The sequence below is a fragment of the Canis aureus genome, chromosome 15 (genome assembly GCF_053574225.1).
Source record: "Canis aureus isolate CA01 chromosome 15, VMU_Caureus_v.1.0, whole genome shotgun sequence".
Classification (NCBI taxonomy): Eukaryota; Metazoa; Chordata; class Mammalia; order Carnivora; family Canidae; genus Canis; species Canis aureus.
In genome coordinates, this window is record NC_135625.1 from 58,261,313 (window position 1) to 58,288,767 (window position 27,455).

General features: G+C 40.5%; 1 protein-coding gene and 1 long non-coding RNA gene across 3 annotated transcripts in view; one reads left to right on the forward strand and one right to left on the reverse strand.

Moving 5' to 3' along the window:
• Positions 1–265: 265 nt before the first annotated feature.
• LOC144284920 (uncharacterized) lies at positions 266–11,765 on the reverse strand. The gene is made up of 3 exons (XR_013353316.1): positions 11,211–11,765; positions 6,129–6,697; positions 266–2,128 (listed from the first exon to the last, which is right to left on the reverse strand). It is a non-coding gene; the product is annotated as an uncharacterized LOC144284920 (long non-coding RNA).
• A 451-nt stretch (positions 11,766–12,216) lies between these two features.
• Positions 12,217–27,455, forward strand: part of TRIM24 (tripartite motif containing 24) — a 99,767-nt gene continuing 84,528 nt past the window's right edge. For both annotated transcript variants that reach the window (XM_077850073.1, XM_077850074.1), the window contains exon 1: positions 12,217–12,601. In XM_077850073.1, the coding sequence (XP_077706199.1) occupies positions 12,232–12,601 (370 nt within the window). In that variant the 5' untranslated portion in view covers positions 12,217–12,231. The remainder of the gene's footprint in view (positions 12,602–27,455) is intronic.

Genomic DNA, 27,455 nt, shown 5'->3' on the forward strand with positions numbered 1-27,455 from the left:
TTAAGGCATCATAATTCTTCCCATTAAAATTAGTGAAAATTATTTTTTTGAAAATGGATTTTTTTTTTTTTTAATTTATTTATAATAGTCACAGAGAGAGAGAGAGAGAGAGAGAGGCAGAGACACAGGCGGAGGGAGAAGCAGGCTCCTCCATGCACCGGGAGCCCGATGTGGGATTCGATCCCGGGTCTCCAGGATCGCGCCCTGGGACAAAGGCAGGCGCCAAACCGCTGCGCCACCCAGGGATCCCTGAAAATGGATTTTTAATTAGCACTGTATTTAGGAGAATGAATTAAAGATGTTAAACAAGAGGATAGTTGAATGTGGTGTTTCTCAAACTCTGTAGGTCCAAATCTCAACTGGGGTCTTATACTAAGGAGTCCCTGAGCCTGACCACAAACCAGAGGACAGTTTACTGCTGCATAAGAGTGCCCTTGAGCTAGAATAACCAAATATATATTGTGCAAAGTAGATATTTCAGCAGTGAAAGCGGAGCTATTAATACCTACATCAGGAAAACTGCAGTATAATGAGACTGTCCCAGGCAAATGAGGAATGTGTTTGAGTCCATCTCTTTTACCTAGAGTCAGTAATGTGCCTGTAGATGATTAACAACTAGCTCTCTAGGGGGAGAGAGGCCCATTTCAGTGTTTGCTTCTACCTGCTAGAAAAAGCCCATTGCGATGTTTGCTTCTATCTGATAGATTTCCATAGTAAAAATACTCCCACCAGGGCCAATTTTAAGCTACTAATAGTCTAACAACCAGCTTGCAAGATTCTTGAAAACTTGGCAATCAGTTTTTGCCAGCCAAGAACCAACATAACACAACAAACCAGCTCCAGTCCAATGGTCCTGGAGTGTAGATATTAATTATTTGCAGTTCAGAGTAGAATTCAGCTTTCCTTCCTCAATATCCTATATTCCTGTTTCTTCTCTGTGGATAGAATTCTTCCCAGCAGACTAGAAATTCTACTACTGGGATGCCTGGGTGGCTCAGCAGTTTAGCGCCTGCCTTTACACCCAGAACATGATCCGGGAGTTCCAGGGAGGAGTCCCGCATCAGGCTCCCTGCATGGAGCCTGCTTCTCTCCCTGTGTCTCTGCCTCTTTCTGTGTCTCTCATGAATAAATAAATAAAATCTTTTTTTAAAAAAAGATTAAATAAAGTATGTTTGGAGGAATTAGGATTGGGATTCTTCTGAAGGTAGTAGAATTTTCTTTTAATATCTTATTTATTTATTCATGAGAGACACAGAGAGAGAGAGAGAGAGAGGCAGAGAGACATAGGCAGAGGGAGAAGCAGGCTCCATGCAGGGAGCCTGATGTGGGACTCAATCCCGGGACTCCGGGATCACACCCTTGGCGGAAGACAGATGCTCAACTGCTGAGCCACCCAGGTGTGCCATATCTAATCTACTCAAGAAATATTTCATGTGTTTTCAGTATGCTATGTATTGTGGTATACAAGAATACAGCCACCCAATATCACTAGTGTCATCAGAGTCCAGGATAGTCCATCATGAGTAAAACCATGTGCTATCAACAGGCCAATCAGTGTCAGACAGCACCAAGATCAGCACAGTTCCATGAAGAGATGACCAGGCTTACATATTATTTCAGCAATCTTCAGGGTCTTTTAATTTCCCGTAGGCAACTAAGTATAAATGGTGTAACTACAGATATGGCCCAAGAATATGCAGATGTAATTACACAGGATGGTTGGAATCTAGGAAGCAAACATTTCTCTGAATGAGGATCTAAAGGAAACATAATATTCAGATACGCAGTTCTTTCTAGCATGAAGAAAATGTCATAGAACTACGAAGAGTACTTTAGCTCCTAGACCACAGCTCCATTCCAAAAGGTCTTTATTTTGCATTTGCACAACTAAAGCAAAGTTAGGTTTACCTGGAACTCAGGGATGGTTTGCCTCCAAATATATCAAGTCTCTCCTTTTAGGAGGCAGATGCTTGTTTATATATTTTAAGTGATGATTATTTTCAGTTTTCAGTGTCTACTCCTGCTAGATCCCAGTCTCAATATAGGTCACCTTCTTCTTTATCAAAATCAGCTTTTTCTCTCTCCTTAATGGTATCCCAAGATTTTGGGCTGTATTCTTGACACCAAGCTGCAAAGAGAAGTGAACACAATACTGTCCCCAGGAAGTTCACATTTCAGTTGGGGAGAGAGATACATAATGGTATATATACCATTAACTATAATAAAAATAAGAGAAAAATAGAGGTACAGACCAAAGACAGAATTAATCGTTAAACTAAGAACATAAGGATCATTAATTCATTTTCTACTAGCCATTAGCATCTACGTGCTGTCTGCTTTGACTATTTTCCAGCGTGCACACATACACTTTGAATTTTGCATCAGACCCATGTATTTCCTGTTAGAAAATACTTAATTTCATTTTTAAAAGTCACCATTAGATTTTTTTAAAGAACTTGACAAACTGATCACAAAATACACATGGATAGTGATGTGGTATTTCTTTGTTTTAAGTTTACATTATAGATTCTGACTAGAATATATATGATCATGCAAAAAAAAAAGAAGTACTTGTATTCCTATTCAAATTGCTTCTGAGAAGCAAATCTCTAAATACATTATGGAAGGTAATAAAGATATTTTGTTTCCTTATGAAAAAAATTATATAGACTAGTAAATATATAAGAATATTCTAAACAATTTGAAAAGAGAAATAAAAGGGAAAGTAGACTTACTCTTAGAGAGCAAGACATAGAGATATAGAAATCAAAAGAATGTCAGAAAGAGACAAATCAATTAATTAAACAGTATCTGAAGCAGATCCATGCATATATGGAAATCTGGTAACAGCTACAGGTAGCATTTCAAATTAGGAAGAAATAGATGAACCATTTTTTTTTTTTTTTTTAGATGAACCATTTAATGAAAGTTGTTGGTATCACTGGTCATCCATATGGAAACAAGAAAAAATTTGGTTTTCCTTTCCTTCCTCCCCCTAAAAAACAAATGTTCACATCACAGAGCTGTTACTCTATTACGTGGTTGTTATCAAGAATGAAGTACATTTATGTGTAAAAATTTGAAATGATATTCAGACTGTAAAGTAAAAAAAAAGCAAGTTATAGAAACAATCTAGACAGCACAATCTTATTCAAATGTGTTTGTGTAAGGGAGGGGAGTGAGAAACCCAGTCCCCAATATTCATGTATATATGAATATGCATGAAACCCCCAATATTCATGTATATATGAAGACACACGAAACCCCCAATATACATGTATATGTGAATACACATGAACAGAAAAAGTATATACATGCAATAAACTGCTACCGTGGTGACCACGAGGAGGAGTGTTAGAGCCAGGTGGGAGTATATGTGGGAGTATATTAGTCTTCATTCCAAACCTCCATAATTGCTTAATTCAAAAAGAAATAATACTATGGAACAGTCACATGGAAAGGGTTGTAAAAATTATAAATCACTAAATAAGTACATAATTATTTAATAAATGAATCTGTTCAGCGAGCTTTCATGAAGTCTTCTTCCTGCTAGTAAGGGGCTGGCTCAGTGGTTTTCCAAATGTGGTCTGGGAACTCCTCAAGTTTTCTAATGCTATCTCAGGGGGTCCATGAGGTCAAAGTAATACTAATATATTTTTTCCTTTTCTGCTTTCATGAGTTTATAGTGGATTTTCTAGAGGAGGAGGAGGGTCATGAGGTTAATGAGATCGAAGAGGCCATGCATAGCAGCAAGATTTTTCACTGTGTAGTTTTCTATTTTTATTTTTACACCATACAGATGTGTTATCCATTAAAATATATAGCTTAGAAGATCATACTTATATAATCTCTGTATGGAAGGCATTTCTGAATATGCCACAATATCAAAAGCCAGAAAACCAAAAAATGATTAATTTGACTACATTAAAAAGTTAACAATTTTGCCTAACGGAATAAGAAATGTGCAAGATTAAAAGACCAATGACACATAGGAAAAACCTCTTAGCAAGATATGGTATAAGAAAAACAACAATCCCTTTCAAATCAATAAGAAAAAAGATGAGCACTCAAAGGAAAAAATAGGCAAAAGCCATGATTAGGTAATCACAAATGAAAAAGATACAAATGCCCCCCATATATCTGAAGATATGTTCTGTCTCAGGATTAATTAAAGAAATGAAAATAAAATCAATATTGAGTTACCTTTTTTTAGACATTCAGGTTAGCAAAGATTAATTAGAATAATGGCAAAGAGGTGGGGAAATTGGTATTCACATACAACATTGGTGGGATTGTAATATAAATTATCTCTGAAGGTTGTATGGCAATAAATATAAAAATATTAATTGTGCAACCTTTGTTCTAGGAATTTCACTTCTAGGAATTCAGTGTAAGTTCACAGAGATAAGTGAAATGCTGAAAACTAGTCATATGTCAGATTACAAATTTCTGCCCCCTTCTACCCGATTCAATTTTCCCTTATCCCTTTACTAATAGGATGTCTACTTCTGCCAAGTTTTAGGACGTATGACTACAACACTGAAGAAGACATTTCCCAGCTTACCTTGAAGCTAGGTGTGGCTCCGTGACAACATAATGTGAGTGGAAGCAAATGCCTAACTTTTGTGTTACTTGATGGAAATCGTCAGTTCCTCTCTCTTCTCAGTGAAAACATAGTGTTTGTGGGCCCGGTTGGGCCATGTTGACAAAGACAACAATTTAAGGGATGACAGAATAATAAGCTAGAAGGAAATGTTGCCTTGAATGATTGAGAAGCAGAGCTGTAGACGCACACTAGGGCATATTACATAAAAGAAAAATAAACTTGATATTGTTTGAGGGGCTGGAATTGTCATACCAGCTTAGCCCATAAGCTAATTAATACAGGTTTATATGTCAGTCAATATAGTTTTGTAATTATAAATTTTGTATAATGGAATCATAAGTAATCATTTGAAGTGATTTGATAAATCTACAGGTATCTACCTGTATTGTTGGGGTTTTTTAGGCTTCTTGACCCACTGTAATAAAATACTACCAACAGGAGGATTTAAATAACAGAAGCTTATTTCTCACAGTTCAAGAGGCTAGGAAGTCTAAGATCAAGGTTCTAGCCAATTCAGTTTCTGATAAGAGCTCTCTTCCTGTCTTGCAGATGGTCATCTTGCTAGGTCTTCACATGGTTTTTCCATGTTGCATGTGCTTGGGGAAGAGGAGGGGGAAAGAATGCACTCTGGTCTCTTCCTACTTTTATAAGGACACCAGTTTTATCAGACTAGGTCTCTACTCATACGACCTTATTTAATCTTTTTTAAAAAAATGTTTTATTTATTTATTCATGAGAGACGGAGAGAGAGAGAGGCAGAAAAATAGGCAGAGGGAGAAGCAGGCTCCTTGTGGGGAGCCTGATGTAGCACGCGATCTGGGGACTTCAGGATCACACCCTGAGCCAAAGGCAGATGCTCAACCACTGAGCCACCCAGGCATCCCTGACCTCATTTAATCTTAATTGACTCTTAAGGACCCTATCTCCAAAAACAGTCACATATGGGATTAGGGTTTCAACATGTGAATTTAAAGGACACAATTCAGTCCATAGCATTGATTTAAAAAAAATCCTAAAATCATGTTTCTTATGACTCTAGTTATGTCAAATTATGTATGTGTCATTGTGTATGTGTAGAATATGTTTACATGGATTCTGAAAATATGCTCCCCAGTAGCAATAAATTCTACATGTGGGGCTTGGGGAGGTTATGTCAGCCATCTTTCGGCTAAATTAAGAACACGTTATAGAACAGACAAGCAGGCATAGCTAAAAGTAATCCTTGATGTGTATCACCATCATAAAAGCAAACAAAAGCTATGTAACAAATGAAGATTTGTTTTATATAAATTTTAGGGAAAAAACCTCAAAAGAATGATACTTTTCAAAAGTCCAAATGTATACAATGAATTCTATCAAGTGAAATATTTCTTGGAAAGTAGAAATGGCTTCTGCTCTGGCTCTGTTTGATGTTGAGTTGTGCTAGGATAAATTTTTTATAAGTTATTTCTCAGAATAAATCACATCATAATTTTCAGAGTCCTTTCAAACCCCCACTTTGGTCCACGCACTCATTTCTCACCTATTTGCCCCTTCCCTGCAGAGTGTCATGAATCTCCTCATTCTTCCAGCTGCTAGCAACTCCACTTTTTGTTCTCTTGTTATCTGCAAGTGTTATTCCTTTTTCTCTTTATTCCATTTGTTTTCTTTCATTTGTTCTGTTATTATCTTCCTTGTTCTCACAGTCTTTTTTTTTTTTTTTTATCTTGGTCATCTGATTGCTCTTGATCTATGAGATTTCCATTGCTTCTTTCTTCTTTTTCCCCTCTGCAGTTCCTAATCTCATAATAAACTCGAATAAAACTGCTTCCACAGAGCAGGACAAATATTAAAATGTGGGGCTTCTCTCTGCCCTTAGATATTTCCAGAATGGTCTGCACAGGTATTGCTCCCAGCATGTAAGCTGACTTGCTCCAGCTGTCTGTAAACATTTCTTTTCATAAAGCATAGTGAGTCAATACTCAGTTTACATCTCACCTCATTACTCTTGTCCTTCATACCAGGGAATAGATACACCCCTTCTCCTGTCAGACCCCAGCCCTTCCGAGACTCCTTTTCCTCCATACTTCATGTTGGAAAAACAATGTTTACCTAGAAGAAAAAAAATGACTATAGAGGGGAAGTAATGGGAAAGGGAAATCACTGCAATTATCTCTCCCTGGCCCTCCTCTTCAGCAGAAGCTTCTTGCTTCACAAGAAGCAAAAAACAAACAAGCCAACAAAACCATTGAGCAAAGAAAAAATTGAGGCCAAGGGTTGGACTGAAACAAAGGGTGGAACAAATAAAACAGGAGGAACCAAGCTCTAGATTTTTTTGCTTCCATGTGATTTGTGAGATATTAAAGAAACACAAAAGAGAGGAGATGGTTCTTAACCTTAAGAAATTACAATCCAGTAGGAGGAATGGCATGCCCTTTGTGTTGGCTGTCCCCAAGACCACCCTCAGTTTCAACAATTAGCTAGAAGGATAGGTAAGAATCAGAAAAAGTATCTATATCCCAGTTACAAATCATTAGGGCAAAAGGATATAGATTGAAATTAGTAAAGGAAAAAGTCACATAGGCAAACCCCAGGAGAAACCAGGAGTGAGCTTCCAGTGTCCTCTGCCAGTGGAGTCTCACCAACAGGCTTAATTCTCTAACAACAATGTGTAAAACCATGTGTAAAGTGTGGCCAGCAGGGGAAATTGACCTAAGACTTGGTATCCAGGATTTTAACTGGAGGTCAGTCACACCGGCATGGGGTACCCAGGTAACTGACCGTAGCTACTCAGACTCCTGTCTTCCCAGGGGTCAAACTCATACCGTGGCCCAGAGCCTCGGGTATAAAAAAGCAGCGTGAGCCATAAGTCATATTGTTAGTATGAACTATGATCAAACTGATAAGAGTAAGGCCAAAGCCTCTGGCATACAGCAACCCTCTTATCAGGTAGGATAAAGGTTCAAAGAGCATCTCCCAAGAGCCCATCAAGGACCAGTTCTTTCTTTGGAATGTGCAGGATTTGAGCAACCCACAATCACTGAGTTAACCCTTTATTATAACCCCAAGTAGTATGTAGACTATAATTTTTTTTAAAATAACTTTTTATCTTCCCGATGGCAGAAAACAATCTATTCATATTCTTACTTACTTTAGGTTTGTTTTATTTCCATTTTGGTTTTGGTCATCATTTTGGATTTTAAATCCATCAATACAATATTCATCCTCTTTTCCATCCAGGGCCAATTTGAAGATCCAAGGGTTTAATAGAGCCATGGAATATGTGGGAGGGATACTGGGTCCTAGGACATCAGTTCATGAAGGCATACACAGAATGTGCCTTGCTTGGTTCTTGCCTGCTGGCACCTTTGTGGAAGCCACTGAGATAACGAGACAGTCTTTGGTCCCTGCACAAGGCATCCTCCTTATGTTAACAATCGGGTCACAAGTTATCCAAACCTCTCAGCTACTACTGAAGGTTTAGAAATCTTTTCCAAAAAAAGAAAAAAGAAAAAGAAATCTTTTCCTTATTCCTCCATAGCTATAGAAGATTGGGTAAAGGGGTTATCTCACACCTTCCTTGCCTAGACATGCATCATAATCTCAAAGAGTTCCACTCAAAAATTATTTTGTTAAACTTTCCTGGAAGATCTGGAATTTCCATCCATCAGTACCATGTAAGGGGTGGGCATGAGAAATCCTCACTAGCCTCAAATCCTCTAGTTCTCCTTGCAGAGTCCCTTCTCTTTCAACAGAGACAAATATTACCTCCTCTGTCAGAGGGATCGTTGAGGTGCCCTTAGCGCAGTTTAGATAATGACAAGCCATTCAATTAGGCTGGAGCTTAGAGTGGATATGGGTAAGCAGCATGAGCAGGCAGGAAGATCAGATAGGGCTGAAATCGTGCACAGCACGATTTGGATCAAGCACACACTTGGATCAAGTAGGGAGTCAGAGACTTTTTTTTTTTTTACGATTTTACTTATTTATTCATGAGAGACAGAGAGAGAGAGAGAGAGAGAGAGAGAGAGAGAGAGAGGCAGAGACATAGGCAGAGGGAGAAGCAGGCTCCATGCAGGGAGCCTGATGGGGGATTCGATCCCGGGACTCCAGGATCACACACTGGGCCAGAGGCAGACGTTCAACCGCTGAGCCACCCAGGCTTCCCAGGAGTCAGAGACATTATAGAACAAGAGGGGGATATAGATGAGAGCTGTAATTAAGGAAGAATCATCTAAAATACTGTAGATCTCTGAAATGATTTTGCAACACACTTGGGAGGACAATATCTAGATAAGAAAAATCACATTATAAAAACACCAAAAAACCCATAAATTCCTTTTCTGGAATTAAAGAGACCAGTAGCCATATACATTTGAACAAAGTAAAACACATGATTGTTTTCACTACATGAGACAAGGAAGCCTAAGAATATGGAAGATAATTTTCTCTGAAACTGATTATCTATGATGATTTGAGAAACTAGTGGGTTGTTATCAAATTGCATGGAATCTCCAAAAACAAGCTTCCATAATTCACCCCTTATTTTTTCCCTCTCCACCATCATCATCAAACGGAATAAAAGGCACTTGTCTTTCATCTGCTTGAATCCTGTATACCATCTCTGTAATAAATTATTAGCATATTAAAACATTAATTTATAATGCAGAATTTGCTTTCCTAGGATACGAAGATTTGCAAGGTGCAGCTATAAAAATATGGGATACAGAATGAGTATTGGGGAAAGAGTAAAGAACTTCCTCTGAGGTGGTTTAGGGTGACAATCGATAAGTCTGAATTTTGGGGGAAAAGCATTCCAAAACAAAGGGAACAGCATATGCAAAGCAGGGAGGCATTAAAATGGTGGTGCATGAAGGAGTAGAGGGAGCTTCAGCTTAAGAGGTATAGGATGAGAGAGGGATGAAATCATAGATGGATGGTAGGCGGGTTAAGAAATTTGAGACAGGCCTCTGTTTCTCTTTTTTTTTTTTTTTTTTTTTTGGCCTCTGTTTCTCTAAGGGTGGTTTTGGACCACCCAGATCACAATCACCAGAAGCTTCTAAAATTGAATATGGGGATGAGCCTAAGAACCAGCTTTTAAAGTAAGCTTGCTGGGTGATTCTTATGCAAACTAAGGTTTAAGAAACCACCACTATACCAAATAAATAGCTAGCCCTTAAATGCCATTAAGGAGAGCTTCACTCTCAGAGGCCTGTACTGATTGGATTTAGGATCTGTTTGGGAAAAGCTGGTAGGAAAGGAATAACTTGGAAAAAGTAAGGAAGGGCCAGGTTGCCTAGAGTTTGCCCTTCCTCGTTGCCATTTTTTCTTCCAGGATCATTTCCATTTTAACAAGGCTTTTTCTGACCCCCCACCCCCAATTCCACTTTCCTCAAAGGTCCAGCACTACTTCATTTGTTACTTAAAAATGCCACTTTCATAGAATTTTTTTTACATGTGTGTACAAAAGTCTTGTTTCCCCCACCCCGTTTCTATACTTCAAGCTCCTTAAAAGTTTGGGTTTTGTTTTCATTTTTAAGTAGTCTCTACACTCAACATGGGGATTGAACTCACAATCCAGAGATCAAGAGTCACATGCTCCACCGACTGAGCCAGCCAGGCACCCCAAAGTCTGGCCATTTGTTTGAGTGAAAACTGTTGGGCTGGCGGGATCAAGGGCCATTGGGAGGCACCAACAAAGTGGTGGTGGACCCTCAGTCTTGTCACCCTCGCCTCGGGATTTTCCTGCCACCAGCAGACCATCTGAGGACACATCCTTACTGGAAAACAGGACCTATGCAGGAAACAGGAGCCACACCTTATCCAAACCCCCATATAGGGCACAAGCAGTTATCGCCCCATACCATTCCACCAGTAACAGGCCCTAATACCTATCACCCCATTGGGACACAGCCTCTTACCCCTCCCCTTTAAAAGCTCGCCTGTGCCAGCCCCGGTGGCTCAGTAGTTTAGCGCTGCCTTCCGCAGGGCGTGATCCTGGAGACCCCAGGCATGATCCTGGAGACCCCGGGTATGATCCTGGAGACCCAGGGGGTGGGTCAGTGATCCTGGAGACCCCGGGCATGATCCTGAAGACCGGGGATGGAGTCCCATGTCGCGCTCCGTGCGTGGAGCCTGCTTCTGCCTGTGTCTCTGCGCCTCTCTCTCTCATGAATAAATAAATAAAATCTTAAAAAAAAAAAAAAAAAAGCTCGCAGGTACTCTCTTTGGGCGCGACTTCCCCGGCTGCGCTGCCTTGCCTGAGAGCGCATTCCATTAAAAGCTTGCCTCCACCTACCTTTGCTGGGCCTCTGTTTCATTTCACTACCAACCAGATCAAACCTGACCAAAAAACACGTGTGTACCTTCTACCTGGAAGCATGTGCACCTTGCGAGGGGGGGTAGGGGGTGGGATGAAGGTGGGGGCGGGGTGGGGGATGAAAAAAGTCATTGAAGGAATTACTTGGACATCCGTAAGGCCTGACAATTCACTTGTTTCTCCAACTGTTGTCCTATTTATGCAATAAAGAACACTTTCTGACAATCTTAACCTATTAGTCTCTCGGAGACAGAACTATCTCTCCTCATTTAAAAAGCAAGTCGCCGACTTAGAAATCGATTTCACCTTTTTTTTTCACTGGGGGTGGTGGTGGAATTCTTTAAACACTTCCAAGGCGCAAGAGAACATCCGTCCTTCCGCATCAGGTCCCATCACTCACGGGAGCGAGGCGCGAACTCAGGCGGCAAGCCCACGCTGCCCCCACGACGTCCCATCCACACGTTTCTCCACCTATAAAATTCCTCGCTTGCTCGCTCTTCACAGTCTCCATCCACTTGGTCATCCTTTGACCCTCCGCCATATTCACCCCACCTGCGGGGACCCCGATCCTCAGCAGGAAACCGAGACTTCTGCAAGCAAGTTACTTAATTAGCCGCGCTGCGCGCCCGGCGGCGGAGCTCCGCCCCCCGTGGGCGGGGCTAACGCAGGCGGACCCAATTAGTCCGTCCGTCATTAACAAACGATCCCTTGATCTTCCTAGAGGAGCGCCACGCACAGCAAGGCCCAATCAGAGGCCGCGGCCGGGGCGGGGGCGGGGCTGGGCAAGCGCCTTCCCACCTCCCAGCCTCCCGCCGCGGCCGGCGGAGCCTCGCGGGCTTGGGCAGGCCCCGCCCCCTGGCCAGGCGCGGCGGCGATTGGGCGGCGCGCTCCTCGCCGGGGCCTCAGTTGCTGGGCGAGGGCGGGGCCTGAGGCTGAGGTGGGCCGGCGCTGGCGGGGTAGGGCGGGGGGGCCCGGAGAGAAAGGCGGGGAGGCGAGGGCGGGCTGGGCGCCTTCGACGAGCGCCGAGGCGGTTGGCGAAGCGGACGGGGCGCAGCCTTCCCGGTGCGAGGAACGGTTCCCGCTGACAGATCCCCTTCTTCCGGCCGCGCCACCCGGGAGGCGGATCCCCGGGGCCTGAGGAGGCTTCCTCGGCCCGGCCCGCCCTCCGGCCCTCCGTCTCCCGCGGGTCATCCTAACGGCCTGTGAGGAGGAGGAGGAGGCGGAGGAGGAGGCGGAGGAGGAGGTCGTCGGGGGCGGCGGCGGGCGGGGACCGTGCTCCCCCTTCGGCGGCGGCGGCGGCGGCGGCGGCGGCGGCGGGGGCAGGACAATGGAGGTGGCTGTGGAGAAGGCGGCGACGGCGGCGGCGGCTTCGGCGGCTTCGGCGGCGGCCGCCGGGGGGCCCCTGGCGGCGCCGAGCGGGGAGAACGAGGCCGAGAGTCGGCAGGGCCCCGACTCGGAGCGGGGAGGCGAGGCGGCCCGGCTCAACCTGTTGGACACTTGCGCCGTGTGCCACCAGAACATCCAGAGCCGGGCGCCCAAGCTGCTGCCCTGCCTGCACTCCTTCTGCCAGCGCTGCCTGCCCGCGCCCCAGCGCTACCTCATGCTGCCCGCGCCCATGCTGGGCTCGGCCGAGACCCCGCCGCCCGTCCCCGCCCCCGGCTCGCCGGTCAGCGGCTCTTCGCCGTTCGCCACCCAAGGTGAGAGGCGGCCGAGGTGGGCGCGCGGGGGGGAGGGGAGCCCGGGGCGCCCGGGGAGCCCGAGGAGCCTGAGGAGCGGCCCCCCTCCGGGGCAGGAGGCGGGCGCCCGGGTGCGGCGCGACCCGCTGTCACGTCGCCGCCGCCGGGGGTGCGCGGCGGGGGAGGGGCGAGGAGGAGGGTCCGCGTCGGCGGCGGCGGCCGCGCGCCCCGCGAGCCACTTCCCCGGGCGCCGAGGGCTTGGCGGCGGCGGCTCCGCGTTCTCCTCCGGGGCTGGAGGAGCGCGCCCCGCACTCTGGAAACCTGGGCTGGAGCGGGCTGCGCCGTGTCGCTCGGCTGCTTGGCCCGCTGCGTCCGGCTCACTGCTCTGCCCTCTGCCTCCCCCGGAGCTCTGTCCCGGTCGGTGCGGCCCTCATCACCCGGTTCGGACCCACGTCATTTGAGCCGGGGGTGGTGGGCGGTGGGTGAAGACGAAGCGACGGGGACTTTTCTTCGGGGAGACGCGTGGCAGATCCGGATGCTGTTTTCTGTCCTGCACGTATGTTTCGGCTTCTTTGACGCGTCTCCCCGATTTCTCTCCCTTCTGCCGGGACGGAGGGACCCAGAGAGACGGTATGTGGTTGTGTGTGTGTGTGTGTGTGTTTGCATTGGAAGGTTTTCTTTCGCAACGGTAAAGGGTAAAGAGAAATAGAAGGGAGTGATTTTTTTTGGGGGGGGGGGCGGGCGGCCCGCAGGATTTTCTTGTATTTTGTAGACGACAGCTGGGTAATGAGGACGTTGCTGTTCTCTTTGGTGGTGCATTTGTTACTGGGTAATGAGACTTTCGACAGGTCGTTCCCATTGCGAGCGTTAACAGGTTTGAGACCTTTAAAAAGTGAGTCAGAGTAAGCGCAGTAAGCATCCTAGGAGAATGAGGATTGTAAATTGCGACTTTGCGGATTCGGGAGCACCTACCTCCTTTTCAAAAATAGAGAGTAATTAGAAAGGGAATGATTCGTTTTTTTTTTTTTTTTTTTTTTTTGAATGATTCGTTTTTGATGTATACTTTCAGAGGGTCTGGTTGATTAAGTTTGAGATAAAATGCTAATTAAGTCATTGAGCCTATGTTAAGGGGTATATGAAATCGGTGCTATAGACAGACAGTAGTGTTAGACTCTGCATTTGATTCTGTGTTTGGAACAGTATCTGGCCTAGGGAGCCAGTTTTCCAGCGGTCTCTCAGTTTCTGCAGGTCGTGCCAGGGAGGTACTGTGACTGCCCTTTGTTTCTGTTTTTGAAAGATGTTTGTATAAGGATCAGCCTTGGAAGATAGAGATTGTGTCTTCCACCAGAGCAAAGAGCAGGCATGCGTGTGGTCCAGTGTGATGTCCACTGGAGTTAAAGACAGGCATGCTTAGTACCCACGATACAAGATTGGGGTCCTCTAAGCTTAGGTTTCCTCTGGTGTAACACAATCCATTGCCTGTGCAGGTGTCAGCTGGCCCTTTGACCTTGCCTGGTGGGAACTGGGGTTCCGGGAAGGAGAGCAAAAATGTCGATGCTTCGGTTTATGTTAGCTTTGGCCTACGTTATTATTGTGAGTAGCTAATAAACGTCCCTGGTCTCTCACCCATGAGTCTGCCTTCTACCACGGTAAGCTAGCTTGCAAATAGGCTGAAGTCTCCGATCTTTCACTCTTGTTTTCTCTCATGTGGCCCACCTGTTGGAAATTCAGTACAGGTGAAACAAATCCTAGTTCTTAATGTTTAGACACAGTCTAAGGTCTCTTTTATTTGCATTTTAATTGGTTAAATAGGCTAGTAGCCAATCAGGATCTGAATTTTGCGTAATTCTAGAATTAAGGTTTATCGTGTGCCTGGCCATGATATTCAGACCGGAATGAATGAGAACAGGGGGAATAAATGCTCTGAAACTAAACTCTGAGACAGGTTTTAAGTTCCAGATTTCTCAAAATGTTCTATGCGATTCTAGTCTAAATATATTTTATCTTGGTGTTTGTATTACCAGCAAGAGTTCAAGAAAGCATATAAATTGGAAGGTAATGGTCTCTAACAAATGATTCTTTAAATACACTGTTAAAAAAGAGGGTCATTTTCTATAAATTAAAAATACTACCTATCCTGAATCTTATTAACTTGAATGTTCTTCCTCCCTCTCCTTGTGAACTTACTCTAATACTAGCTGAGATAAAACTTTAGCCAGCACATTTCATAAATAAATAGGGTTCATTTCACCATCTCTGTTCTTCATTCTCCTAATGAACTTGTGGGTACAGTCATCGTGGATCAAACTATATAATACCTACAGGAGCTAAGCTAGTTATCTGAGTTGGAGAACTATGAGCTTGGGGGTAAAATAATAAGGAAAGTGAGGAGTGAAAGGGAGGCGGGCAGCAAACTCAGCTCTTGCAGATTGTCATGTAAGAGAAGAGAGGGCCAGTATTTTTTTTTTTAAAGATTTATATATTTATTCATGAGAGAAACAGAGAGGCAGAGACACAGGCAGAGGGAGAAGCAGGCTCCCTGCAGGGAGCCGGATGTGGGACTCTATCCCAGGACCTGGATCCTGACTTGAGCCAAAGGCAGATGCTCAATCGCTGAGCCACCCAGGTGCCCTCAGAGAGGGCCAGTATTGAAGGATATAGATATAGATATAGATATATATTGTATTTCTTTTAACCAGAAGTCTGAAGCCCGGATTTTTGTGTGAGCTTTCTCTAGGATTAGATAATGGCAAATAAATTAAAACACACACACAAACACACACACACACACACACACACGCACACAGGCCCATTCTTTAGGCCAAACAAAACAAGTTTTGTTGAGGTCACAATCATGTTGCAGTTATACTTGTCCCTTTTAGATAGTGGTTTTCAAATTTTAGCTCTACTAGAGGCACTGGTATACTTATCAGATTTTGGGGGGTATCTGAATGGCTCATTTGGTTAAGTGTTGTCTACCTTCTGCTCAGGTCGTTATCTCACAATCCTGGGATCCCAGGATCCGGAGCCCCAAAGGCAGGCTCCCTTCTGAGCAGGGAGCCTACTTTTCCCTCTCCCTCTGCCTCTCCTCCCTGCTCATTCTCTCTCTCAAATAAAGAAATATAATCTTAAAAAAAAAAATTAGATTTCTAGGCCTAGCCCTCCAGAGAGCCCAACTTGGCATAGCTTTAGAATTCTAGAGTATAATATTAAATTCTAGTGTTTTGTTAGCTCAAGCCATGTTATATTCCAAAACAAAATTGATCATAGGAGGATTCCTTAGGAAATTAAGACCAAAATTCAGGGTATAGAATAATAGTTTTCAGCATTATCAAACCTGATATTTCAATAAACCATTTTTGGTGTTCTCTGTTACCCTAATTGGAATTCATAGAAAATCTTCTAAAATATGTTTTTATGCAAAAGAAATAAAGCTAATTTATAATGAAAAAGAATGTATTATAATTTATAAATGCTCAGATACAATTATGGTAACTACCAAGACCCCATTGAGAACATGGGTCAAAACTGTCCTTTGATAAGGCTGCCTGCCAGTTGGAAGGAATGAGGATGAGTGACCACATGCTAAAGTTGGATGAGCTACCTCAGGTATGACTGCCATTTTCTTAGTGTGCAGTTATATCCAGGAAAGAGGGAAGGACGTAGAAAACAGATTTTCTTGTACATTATAGGTACCTGAAGTCAGAAAACAAACTGATCTTGGAGAAATGGTACAACATTGTAAAATATTTTGTAGTGTATTCAGCAAAAGAGTAGCAAACTCTAAGCTGTTTTTAAAAGAGTATTGAGCATACCCTTGAAAAGGGTCACATTATTTATCCAGGGAAGAGTAAAAAATAAGAACCCATCAATTTTTTTTAGACTTCTTTACTAACTGGCAGTCTGTAAAATGTAACTGTCGATTTTGGGATTTGATTGCTTTGGGTTCCTGGTGAGAAGTGTAAATCACCTTGTGAGTACAAGATACAATGTCAAAGAATTAATAGTATTTAAGATATTGTCTACCAGTTTTATATACAAACAGTTCTATATACAATATTCACCTTGTTAATGGAAATCATACTGTTTTCAATTTGTGGCTATTAGGAATAAAACTGTTACAAATATTTGTAGACAAGTGTTTATATAGTATGTTATCATTTCCTTGGGTAAATACTAAAAATTGGAATTTCTTCTTTGAGTCATAAATGTATATTTATACTGGTTGTACGGTTTTGCATTCCCTCCAGCGATGTATGAGAGTTCCAGTTTCATATCTTTGCCAGTTTGGGTGTCGTTAGTCTTTAACTTTAGTCATTCTAGGATGTGCAAAGGGGAGTCTCATGGTTTTAATTTTCATTTCCCCGATGAATAATGATGAGAGTCTTTTCTTGTGCTTATTAGTTATTACAGCTTTTTGGTATAATTTCAGTTTGTCTTTTGCAGATTTTTAAACTTAAGTAATTGGTTACATTATTGATAAGTAAATATTCTTTATATACGTTCTATATCCTGGTCCTTTGTTAGATACAGTTTTATACATATTTAACTCCTATAGCTTGCCTGTTCATTTTCTTAATGGTGTCTTTTGAAGAGCTGAAGTTTTAATTTTTGATTGTCTGATTTATCCATTTTTTCTTTTATACTTAGTAATTTTTGTGTGTGTGTGTTTTTTAAGATTTTTAAAATTTATTCATTCATGAAAGAGAGAGAGAGAGAGAGGCAGGCAGAGACACAGGCAGAGGAAGAAGCAGGCTCCATGCCGGGAGCCAGATGTGGGACTCGATCCTGAACCCCCAGGATCACGCCCTGGGCCAAAGGCAGGCGCTGAACCGCTGAGCTACCCAGGGATCCTCGTGTGTGTGTGTGTGTGTGTGTGTGTGTGTATGTGTGTTTAAATATTTTATTTATTTATTCATGAGAGACACAGAGAGAGGCAGAGACACAGGCAGAGGGAGAAGCGGGCTCCATGCAGGAAGCCCGATGTGGGACTTGATCCCAGGACTCCAGGATCACACCCTGGGCCGAAGGCAGGCGCTAAACCGCTGAGCCACCCAGAGATCCCCCTAATTTTTGTGTTCTAATAGTTCTTTGCCTACCCCAAATTTACCAAGATTTTGTCTTTTCAGTATTTTTATAGTTTTAGTCATTGTATTTAGATCTGTAATCTATTTTGAGCAATTTTGTATAAGGGTTGAGGTTCATGTTTTCAACCATATGTTAAAGTACTATTTATTGAAGAGAGTACTTTCCCTTATATCACTTTGGCATTTTTGTAAAAAAAATTAGTTGAACATAAATTTTTATTTTTATACTTTTCTGTTCTGTTGATCTATTCAGTAGTAAAGTGTTTTTGTATTGCTGTAGCTTTTAAAGTAAATTTTGAATTGGACAGTTTTGTTCTTTTTCAAAATTGTTTTGTTCTTTGAAGTCATTTGCAATTCTTCATAAATTTTACAATCAGCTTGTTAATCTCTACTTGAAAGTCTGCTATGATTTTGATAGGAATTGCATTAAATCCAAATACCACTTTGGGGAGAATGATTTAACAATATTGACTATTCCTACCTATAAACCTTTTATTTCCTGTTTATTTAGATCTTTAATATCTCTCAGCACTATTTTATCATATTAGTCTTGTACAATATTTGTGAAGTTTATATTCCAAACTATTTTATGATAATGCTGCTTAATGATACTGGTGTTTTTAAAAATATCATTTCCAACTGTTGCTAGTTGAAATACAATCAACTCTTGTATATTGATTGTATCCCATTATCTTGCTAAATTCAGTGATTAAATCTTAGTAGTTTTTTGTGTATTCCTTAAGATTTTCTATGTAGACTATCCTATTGCTTACAGGTAGGTAGTTTTAACTTTTAATTCCTAATTAACTTGTCATTTTTTTCCCTTACTGTGCTAGGTAGGACCTCCAGTACAATATTGAGTAGAAGTTTAATTTCACTATTAAATGAGAGATGGCATTCTTGCCTTATTCTTGATCTTAGGAAGATGATGTTAGTTGCTCACCATTTATTTATATGTTAGATCTATGAGCTTTTTACAGATGCCCATTATCAAAATTAAGATCTTTTCTATTCCTAGTCTGCTGGGTATTTTAATCGTTTTGGATGATGAATTTTGTCAAATGCATTTTCTGTACCTATTAAAATGATAATGTGGGTTTTCTCCTTTTTTCTCTTAATGTGGTAAATTATGTTGACTTTTAGATGTTAAACTTATCTTGCATTCTGAGGATATGCTGTACTTGGTCACCTTTATGTGTATTTCTGGACTTGATTTGCTAATATTTTGAGGACTTTTTTATGTTTATGAGGAATATTGGTGATGGTTTTCTCATATCTTTATCTGATTTTAGTATCAAGGTAAAACTGGCCTCAAATGTGTAGTGTTCCATCTAATTTTCTGAAAGACGTTTTGTAAAATTAGTATTAGTTCTTTAAACATTTGACAGAATTCGGTGAATCCATCTGTGCTTAGAGTTTTCTTTATGAGAAGATTTTTGATTAGGGATTCAGTGTCTTGATACAGGGCGATTCAAATTTTATATTTCTTCATGAATCCATTTTGGTAAATTGTTTGAAGAAAATTTTGTTTCATCTAATTGGTACATTTTTAGTATATGTTTGTTCACAGTATTCCCCAAACCCTTTTAATGTTTTCAGGGCCTGAGCAATGTCCCAGACTTCTTTTGTTTCTATTTGTAATGTGTATTCTTTTTCTTGCTATTTTTGAGGGCTTACCAACTAACTTTTGGCTTTGTTAATTTTATTTATTGTTTGTCTCTGCTTTTTTAAAGGTATAATTTTCTCACTAAGCATATGTTGCCACCTCAAATAAATTGTTTTAATTAACATTCTATTAAAATATTTTAAATTTTTTCTTGTGATTTCTTTTGGGTTGCTTAGAAATGTATTAAAGATACATGGGGATTTTCTGGATAGCTTATTCCATTGTACTAAAAAAAAAGAAAAAACTGTAAGACATAAATCTTTTTTTTTTTTTCCTTAGAGTATTTATTTATTTATTCATGAGAGAGACAGAGAGACTAAGGCAGAGAGAGAAGCAAGCTCCCTGCAGGGAGCCCAATGTGGGACCTGATCCCAGGATCCTGGGATCACTTCCTGAGCCAAGACGTAGATCTTTCAAAGTTATTGAGACATTTTATGTCCTAACATATTGTCTATCTTGGTGACCATTTATGTGTATTTAAAAAGAAATTAAATTCTATCTACAGTTGTTCCTTGTAGTATTCTGTAAATGTTAGGTGAAGTTGGTTGATAGTGTTGTAAAAATGTTTATTTTATTGGTTTGGTTTTCTTTTTCTTTTTTTTTTTCGGTCTACTCGTTCTATCAGTTACAGAGAGAAGAATGTTAAAATCTTCAATCATGATTGTTGACTTACCTTTTTATTCCTTTACTCCTGGTTAGTTTTTGCTACTGATATTTTGAAGCTTTATCTTATTGATTAATTGCCTGCCCTTTTTAATACTATGAAATGTTGTTTATCTCTTGTACTACTGTTTCATGAAGTCTACATTGTTTTTACATTAATACAGCTACACCAGTCGTCTTACCTCTACTTGAATGGTATATTTTTTCCATTCTTTTACTTTTAACCTTTCTATTTAAAGTAGGTCTCTTGTAGATAGTGAATAGTGGTGTCTTGCTTTTTTATCCAATCTGTAAGTTTTTGCTTTTAATGGTTTAATTCATTTACATGTTAAGTAATTATTAGTATGGTCGAGTTTAAGACTACTTCTTAAAAATTTGTTTTCTCTTTCTTCCTGCTGGTCCTCTACTATCTTTGCTTTTCTCCATCCCTTAGCAACTGTTCTCTGGTAAGCATCCCAAAGTCTTGCTGTGCACCTGCATGTTAGCCTTCAGCGATGGTCTTGGAGAAGCCCTAGAGAGACTACTGGCACCCTCACTCTTTGCAGCTCTCTTCTCTCCAGTGCTTAATTTGCTTCAAGCCCCAAATTCTCTGGCTTTTTAAGCTGTGTTCTACTTAAGCTCTAGTTCCCTGAATTGTGGCTGAGAGATAGTCCCCAGGTAGAGAATCAAGACCTATTAGGGTTTACCTCCTGCATTTCCCTTTTTTCTTCAGGGAATCACAGTCCTCATTGCCTATTGTTCAATGCCCAAAGATAGTTGCCTCATATATCTATCCCCGTTTACATGTAGTTGTACATGGCAGGCAAACTTGTCTTGGTACTGGTTACTCTGTCCTGGTAGAAAGTTGATGTCAAATACTATTATTACACTGCTTTGAACCTTTTTAATATGCTCACATGTGGGTAATTTGGTTCTTAGAGCTCTCTATTTTTTTTTTTTTTTAAGATTTTATTTATTCATTCACAAGAGACACAGAGAGAGGCAGAGACACAGGCAGAGGGAGAAGCAGGCTCCTGGTGGGGAGCCCAATGTGGGATTTGATCCTGGGACTCCAGGATCACGCCCTGGGCCAAAGGCAGACGCTCAACTGCTGAGCCACCCAGGTGTCCCAGATCTCAAGATTTTTGTCTGATTTTTCTTAGAGATCTCACCAAGTAAACTATCAACCTACTTGCATGAGCCCTACATTTCTTCCTAAAACCTTGACCCCTTTTTCAAATTTACTCCTGCATTTTCAAGTACATAGTAGACCAGTAGTCTCCAAAATGGGATATATGTGTCCCACATTACAAGGTAACATAACTTATTGAGTTGAGGGGAAAACATTAGAATTTAAGTTAAAGTATTTTGATAAGTAGATTGTCATTAATAAGCATGTCAAATGGCTGCATTTCACACATATAGTATACAAAGCATTCTAAGAGTGGGGGAATTGAGGCTGCTGTAAGTCTAAAAGTTACTTTGTCGGAGTTAGGAATATGTGTTCACTTGTCACCTGTAGTACCAAGGATTACATGCCTTAGGAAGTGGAATGCATATTAATCCCCATTTGCCCTCTTAAATTAAGTAGTCCCTTGTGCTGCACAACCTGTCAAACTGTACACAGCTGCCAGGGAAGTAATAGGATTTCTATACTGCAGACCCTATTGTGACACTCCCCCCTCCAATCCACCGCTAGCTTGCTCATGCATACACATACATAACGTATTGTAATACAATTTACATGTTCTTGGATAAGTTGGCTTATGGGTTGTAGACTCTGGTTTTAACTAAAATGACTGAAAATTTGAAGATCGTGGTAGGCCATTATCAGGACCCGGACATAAAACCCTGGGATCTCAGTTCCTAGGGCTTCCCATATGGAAGCCACTCATGAAAGCCCCTCAGTTTCAGCAGCCTGGAGAGTCCCTAAGTTACAGGTTGTAGGGTATGTGTAATAATTATAAAAAGTGATCCCTAACTCCAATTAATAGCACAGAGAGTTGTATTTAAGTCTGTCATCAAGGTTGGATGCTAATAATAATGCTCCTCCCAAGTTTAGGAAAATATGGAAAGTTCCTCAGGGCACTTCATATCTGATGACTTCTTCAGTGTTATGTAGAGGGATAGATACTTGTCATTTCCTGGCACCTGAATATGCAGTCAGTGGTAGATTAGCCAGCAAGATCTCTATTCTATGGAAAGCTGTAATTGTTGCTGTTCCATTGTTTTTTTTATTTTATTTTATCAGGTATATGGAGTTGATGGAGTCACGATTTTCCAACCAGCCCTAAATTATTTGAATCTTTGAAGTCTCATTTTTTTAGCTATGATAAAGATAATACTAATTTGTAAGCTAACAGCATTAGAGTGGTAGAACTGATACTTCATAGGCTCTTTATCAGTCTTATTGTGAGGTTAACACAAGTGATTTTCTAACCAAATCTAATACTTGCCTAAAAGTTTCAAAATTACCAAAAACCCTCTTTGAAATTGACATCCTCTGAATTAATGATGAACTATGCCTTAAATGTATATTACATCTTGGACCATTAGAGGATAGTGGTATGAAGCTATCATGACTAGCAAAACATTTAAAAATATTTTACCCTGATTTTGTTCTTTCAGAATGTCTTGTATATGTGATTTGTTATATACAGGGTACTCTAGTACTGTAGTATATGCACATAATATATACATAGGTGCATGTGTTTAAAACAACATGTGAACATAACTGTCAGCTGAATTGCCTTAGTGTTTTTCTGTGTTTACCTCGTCTTTCAAAAATGGTTTTCAAATCCTAAGTTGCAAAAATACAGGATTCTTCAAAGAACTTTGTTCTAATTTCTTCTAAAACACGTTGTCCATACGTACTCTGGTCACAATACAATAAATTTATTTATTTTTATTTTTATTTTTAAAAGATTTTAAAAATAAAAGCCAGCACCCTGGCTGCCCTACAATAAATTTAAAAGTGGGACTCCTGGGTGGCTCAGCGGTTTAGCGCCACCTTCGGCCCAGGGAGCTATACTGGAGACCCGGGATCCAGTCCGACGTCAGGCCTCCCTGCATGGAGCCTGCTTCTCCATCTGCCTTTGTCTCTGCGCCTCTCTCTCTCTCTCTCTCTCTCTCTGTCGGTCTCTCACGAATAAAAATCTTAAAAAAAAAAAAACCCAATAAATTTAAAAGAAAAATGTCATATATAGTAATTGGGAGTTATAACTACTGGAAGATCTTTATTTTATCTTCCTTATGAATGAATAGTCTTTCTGGGATCTCTTGACTGTATTCAACATTAAGGATAACCAGGAGAAGAGCCTATAGCACATGACATTAGTATCTGCCTTTTGTACTGGTGCATGTTGATTTATGTTTCTTCTGTTCCTCATCTTCTAGATGACTTGTGTGTCACGTGCCTTAACTTTTACTAACCTCAGCTCATTTCCCCACCCATCTTTTGGTATTAAGGCTTCCATTCCATTTCTCTGACCTTTCCTTTTTGGTGTCCTGTTGTCCTCCCTCTGTTTCTTTCTTTTCTACTCTAGAGATTAGAGTGAGGAGATCACCTAGGACAAGGCCTTAGGAATCCAGATATGTTATGGGTGTGTGGGATGGAAACCTAGAAGGACACTGAGAAGAGGTAGAAGAAAACCAGGAAAATGTAGTGTCATGGAAGCCAAGCAAAGAAAGTATTAACAAAGTGGTGGTTCACAGTGTCGCATTCACGCAAGGTCAAATAAGAGAGGCCAAAAACATTTTAGTGTTAGAAACATGACAGTCGTGCAAAGCATATTTTGATGGAGAAGTAGTAGGGGAAACTCTGTTGGGGTTATACAATAGGTAGAAGTAAAGAGATGTGGATAGAAAGTTAGAACAACTCTAGAGAAATTTAAAGGAATTATGCAGTAGTTGGAGAGAGAAATGGAGTTATGTAAATGGGAAAGGCTTAAGCACGTTTGTTATATGAAAGAAGAGTTCAGTCAAACGAGCTATCAAATATACCAAAGAAGGGATTTGTGAGGTGTTCTGAGAAAGCAGAATTGATTGATCCAAGGCATAGATGGAGAGATTGGTGACTTTGAATAGAAGGAGAGACATTTTGTTATGAACAGGAGAGAAGGTAAGAGTAGGTATACACACACACACACACACACACACACACAGGGTTTGTCTACGTGTGTGCAAAGTGGATTGCATTTCCCAGTAAAATGTAGTATGACTGCAGATCTTGTTGAGGCCCACTTGCTACTGGAAATCGTACATTTATAGTGATACCTGTGTGCCTTCTTACAGTGCCACTCAGCACTCTCTGAAAAAAAGCAAAGTATTTTAGGGAGTGCTATTCAAAATGTCGTCCACAAACTTCTAATAGGGTCTGAAATGAGATCGTTTGCTACAGGAAAGTATGAGGGAGCAGGGACAGCCTGGTTCCTGAGAGTCTTAGAAATATTCAAGAAGCGAACAGAGCCCCACACTGAAAAGAAACTGCTGCAAATAAAAGCTGATGAGAGTAGGAACTTAAGGGTAAAGAGGAGAAAAGACACAGATACATGTGGGAGGGGGCACTGGAGGAGGCAGATCTCAGAAAGTATTAGGGAAGTGGTCACACTTAAGTACCTTAGGTTTGAATACTTTGTGGTAACAATATAAGAGGAAACCTTTGAACTCTGAATCTAGGAAAGCTATCTCAGTCTGTTTACAAATCTTACATAGGAAACTTAAAAGTATAGGGAAAGCCATCCAACTATATAATAAGGTTTCTAAAAAAAAAAAATAAGGTTTCTAGAAGGTATTGTAATTTTATGTCATTGGAAGATAGTATAAGAAAAAGGACAGTAGTCCTCTGAATAACAGATTTAAAGAAGTGAAGATAGCAGTATACTTTGTCTTAAAGCACAGATATGATTTCTACAAAATAAGCTGGAAAAATAAAACAGTATGTTATGAAAAAACAATACAAACTGAATTAGAAAAGTTTGTAAATGAGCTCCTATGTTATAGGAGATCATGAAAAACTGACAAGACTTGAGGAATGAATGAGAAATATTTCAGAAATGAAGATAAACCAGAAAGTTCTTGAATGAGTAGACACTCTAGAAAGTACCACAAAAGAAAAAAATGATGGAAAAAGACAAGTGAAAACAAATCAAGTAAAGAGCTGAAAGAAATTCATAAAGTGACAAGAAGATCTTATATGCATGTGCACATAAGTATATGGACATTAATAAAAGTGCCTGGACTGAAAAAAGAAACAGGAAAAAAACAAAATGCTGTTAAAAGATGAACATCTATATTATAAGGGTTCATCATGTCCTTAGGAAAATTGAAACAACAGCCACCACTGAAATGTGTTTTAGGGCTTTTAAAGAAAAAATATTTTGGGCACCTACACAAAAAGACTACATCACTTAGGTGGAAAGAATGCCAGATTATCATTAGACTCTCCAGCATTAGTACTTAAATCTGGAAGACTGGAGTAAAGATTTTTAAGATTTTTCATAGAAAAAAAAAAAGTGAATTGAGGCACACATCCAGCCAACTGATGTTTAAGCATAAAGACCACATATAAGGGGGTCCCTGGGTGGTGCAGCGGTTTGGTGCCTGCCTTTGGCCCAGGGCGCGATCCTGGAGACCCAGGATCCAATCCCATATCGGGCTCCCGGTGCATGGAGCCTGCTTCTCCCTCTGCCTATGTCTCTGCCTCTCTCTCTCTCTCTCTCTCTCTCTCTCTGTGACTATCATAAAAAAAAAAAAAAAAAAAAAAAAAAGACCACATATAAGAACTTTAAAAGTATTGTTCCTATGAGCCCTTCCTAAGGATACTAGATTTTGTTGCATTTTATTTCTCACTTTGGTATGCTTGGTGATATATATATATATATATATATATATATATATATATATATATATATATATATTTTTTTTTTTTTTTTTACTTATTTGGGAGCAGTGTAGACATGACCCTTAGCCCCAAACATAGATTCTCTTTTTTAAAAGGTTATTTATTTTTTAGCTTTACTGAGATAAGATTAACATATACTAAGCTGCATATATTTAAATGTACTGTTTGATGAGTTTTGATATATGCAAGGATAATCCCCTATAACTGCAGTATAATTAAATTAAGGGAATTTGACATTAGTACAGTGCTATTATCTAATTACATGATCTATATTCAAATTTTGTCAGTTGTCACAATAATGTCCTTCACAGCAGCTTTTTCACCCCCTTTGATGGTGGGGGAAATCCAGGACACAGATTGCCAGCACGTACTATGGAATAGATTTGTGGACAAGTTCCAGAGGGTGAATTTCCAGCAAATCCCACTGGTACAGCACCAAAGTGTGAGTGATGGCTGTTATCTTTTCTAACAAGGTCTGACTATTGAGCTCTGAAGGGAAAATTCTTCCTTGGGTACTCTGTCCTAGCCTTAGCAGTAGTGGCTATTTTGTGTCATATTTATCACATCTGCTGCTGTTATATGCTTGAGCACTGTCTCAGCTTCTTACTGGCCACTCCTAGTTATCCCAGTTCCTTGAGGTAGTTAATAATTATTTCTGTCAAATGTTTTTTTCAAACTTAATGTTTGATTTCTCTCCTTATTCATCATTTTTGGCAAAAGTAATGCGTCCCCTTCAGTGCTTTACATTAGGAAACCATGATGTCCTCTTGTCCCATTGCTGTTGTTTGGCTTTCATCACTAGTTTGAACTGCCAGATTTCTCCACTTTTCCCCCTTTGTAATTAATAACTTCCTGTGAGATACTTTGGGTCTCTGTCAGTGTTCTGTTCCCAAAAACTGTAGATAGCATCCACTGCTGATTCTTCCCTTCATCATTTATTGCTGTGATGTTGCAAAATGGTGATTTTTCTGTCACTCTCAGCTTATTAGCTGATTCTGTACTGTATGAATGAGACTTTCCTTTTCCATTTATTACTGTGGGCATGTGAAATTTTTTTATATTATATACTATTCCTTTCATTATTTTGATAACCACATTGTTCCAATTTGGGCAGTAGAAACCCCTTCAAGTTGAAATCTTGTCCTTTGACACACACCTATTGATTGTTGAATACTTCTAACTTTCTGGAAAACCAGATAGTTTCCAGGCTTATCTTCTACTTTTACTGTACGAGCCTTGGTTATTTCTCTAAGGAGCCCCAATTCCTTTTTTAGTGAAGTCCAACTTATCTTTTATGAATTTTTCTTTTGTTTGGTATCTAAGAAATCTTTACCTAACATGTTTTCCTCTTGAAGTTTCCAAGCTTTAAGTTTTACATTTAGATCTATGATCCATTTTGAGTTAATTTTCATGTGTGATATGAGGTATGGATCCAAGTTCATTTTACTTGTGGATATTTAATTTTTCCACCACTGCTGTCGAAAAAGCCATCCTTTTTCCTACTGCACTTCCTTTGTCAAGTATCAGTTGTCCACGTATGTCTGGGTTTATTTTTGGGCTTTCTGTTCCATTGATCAG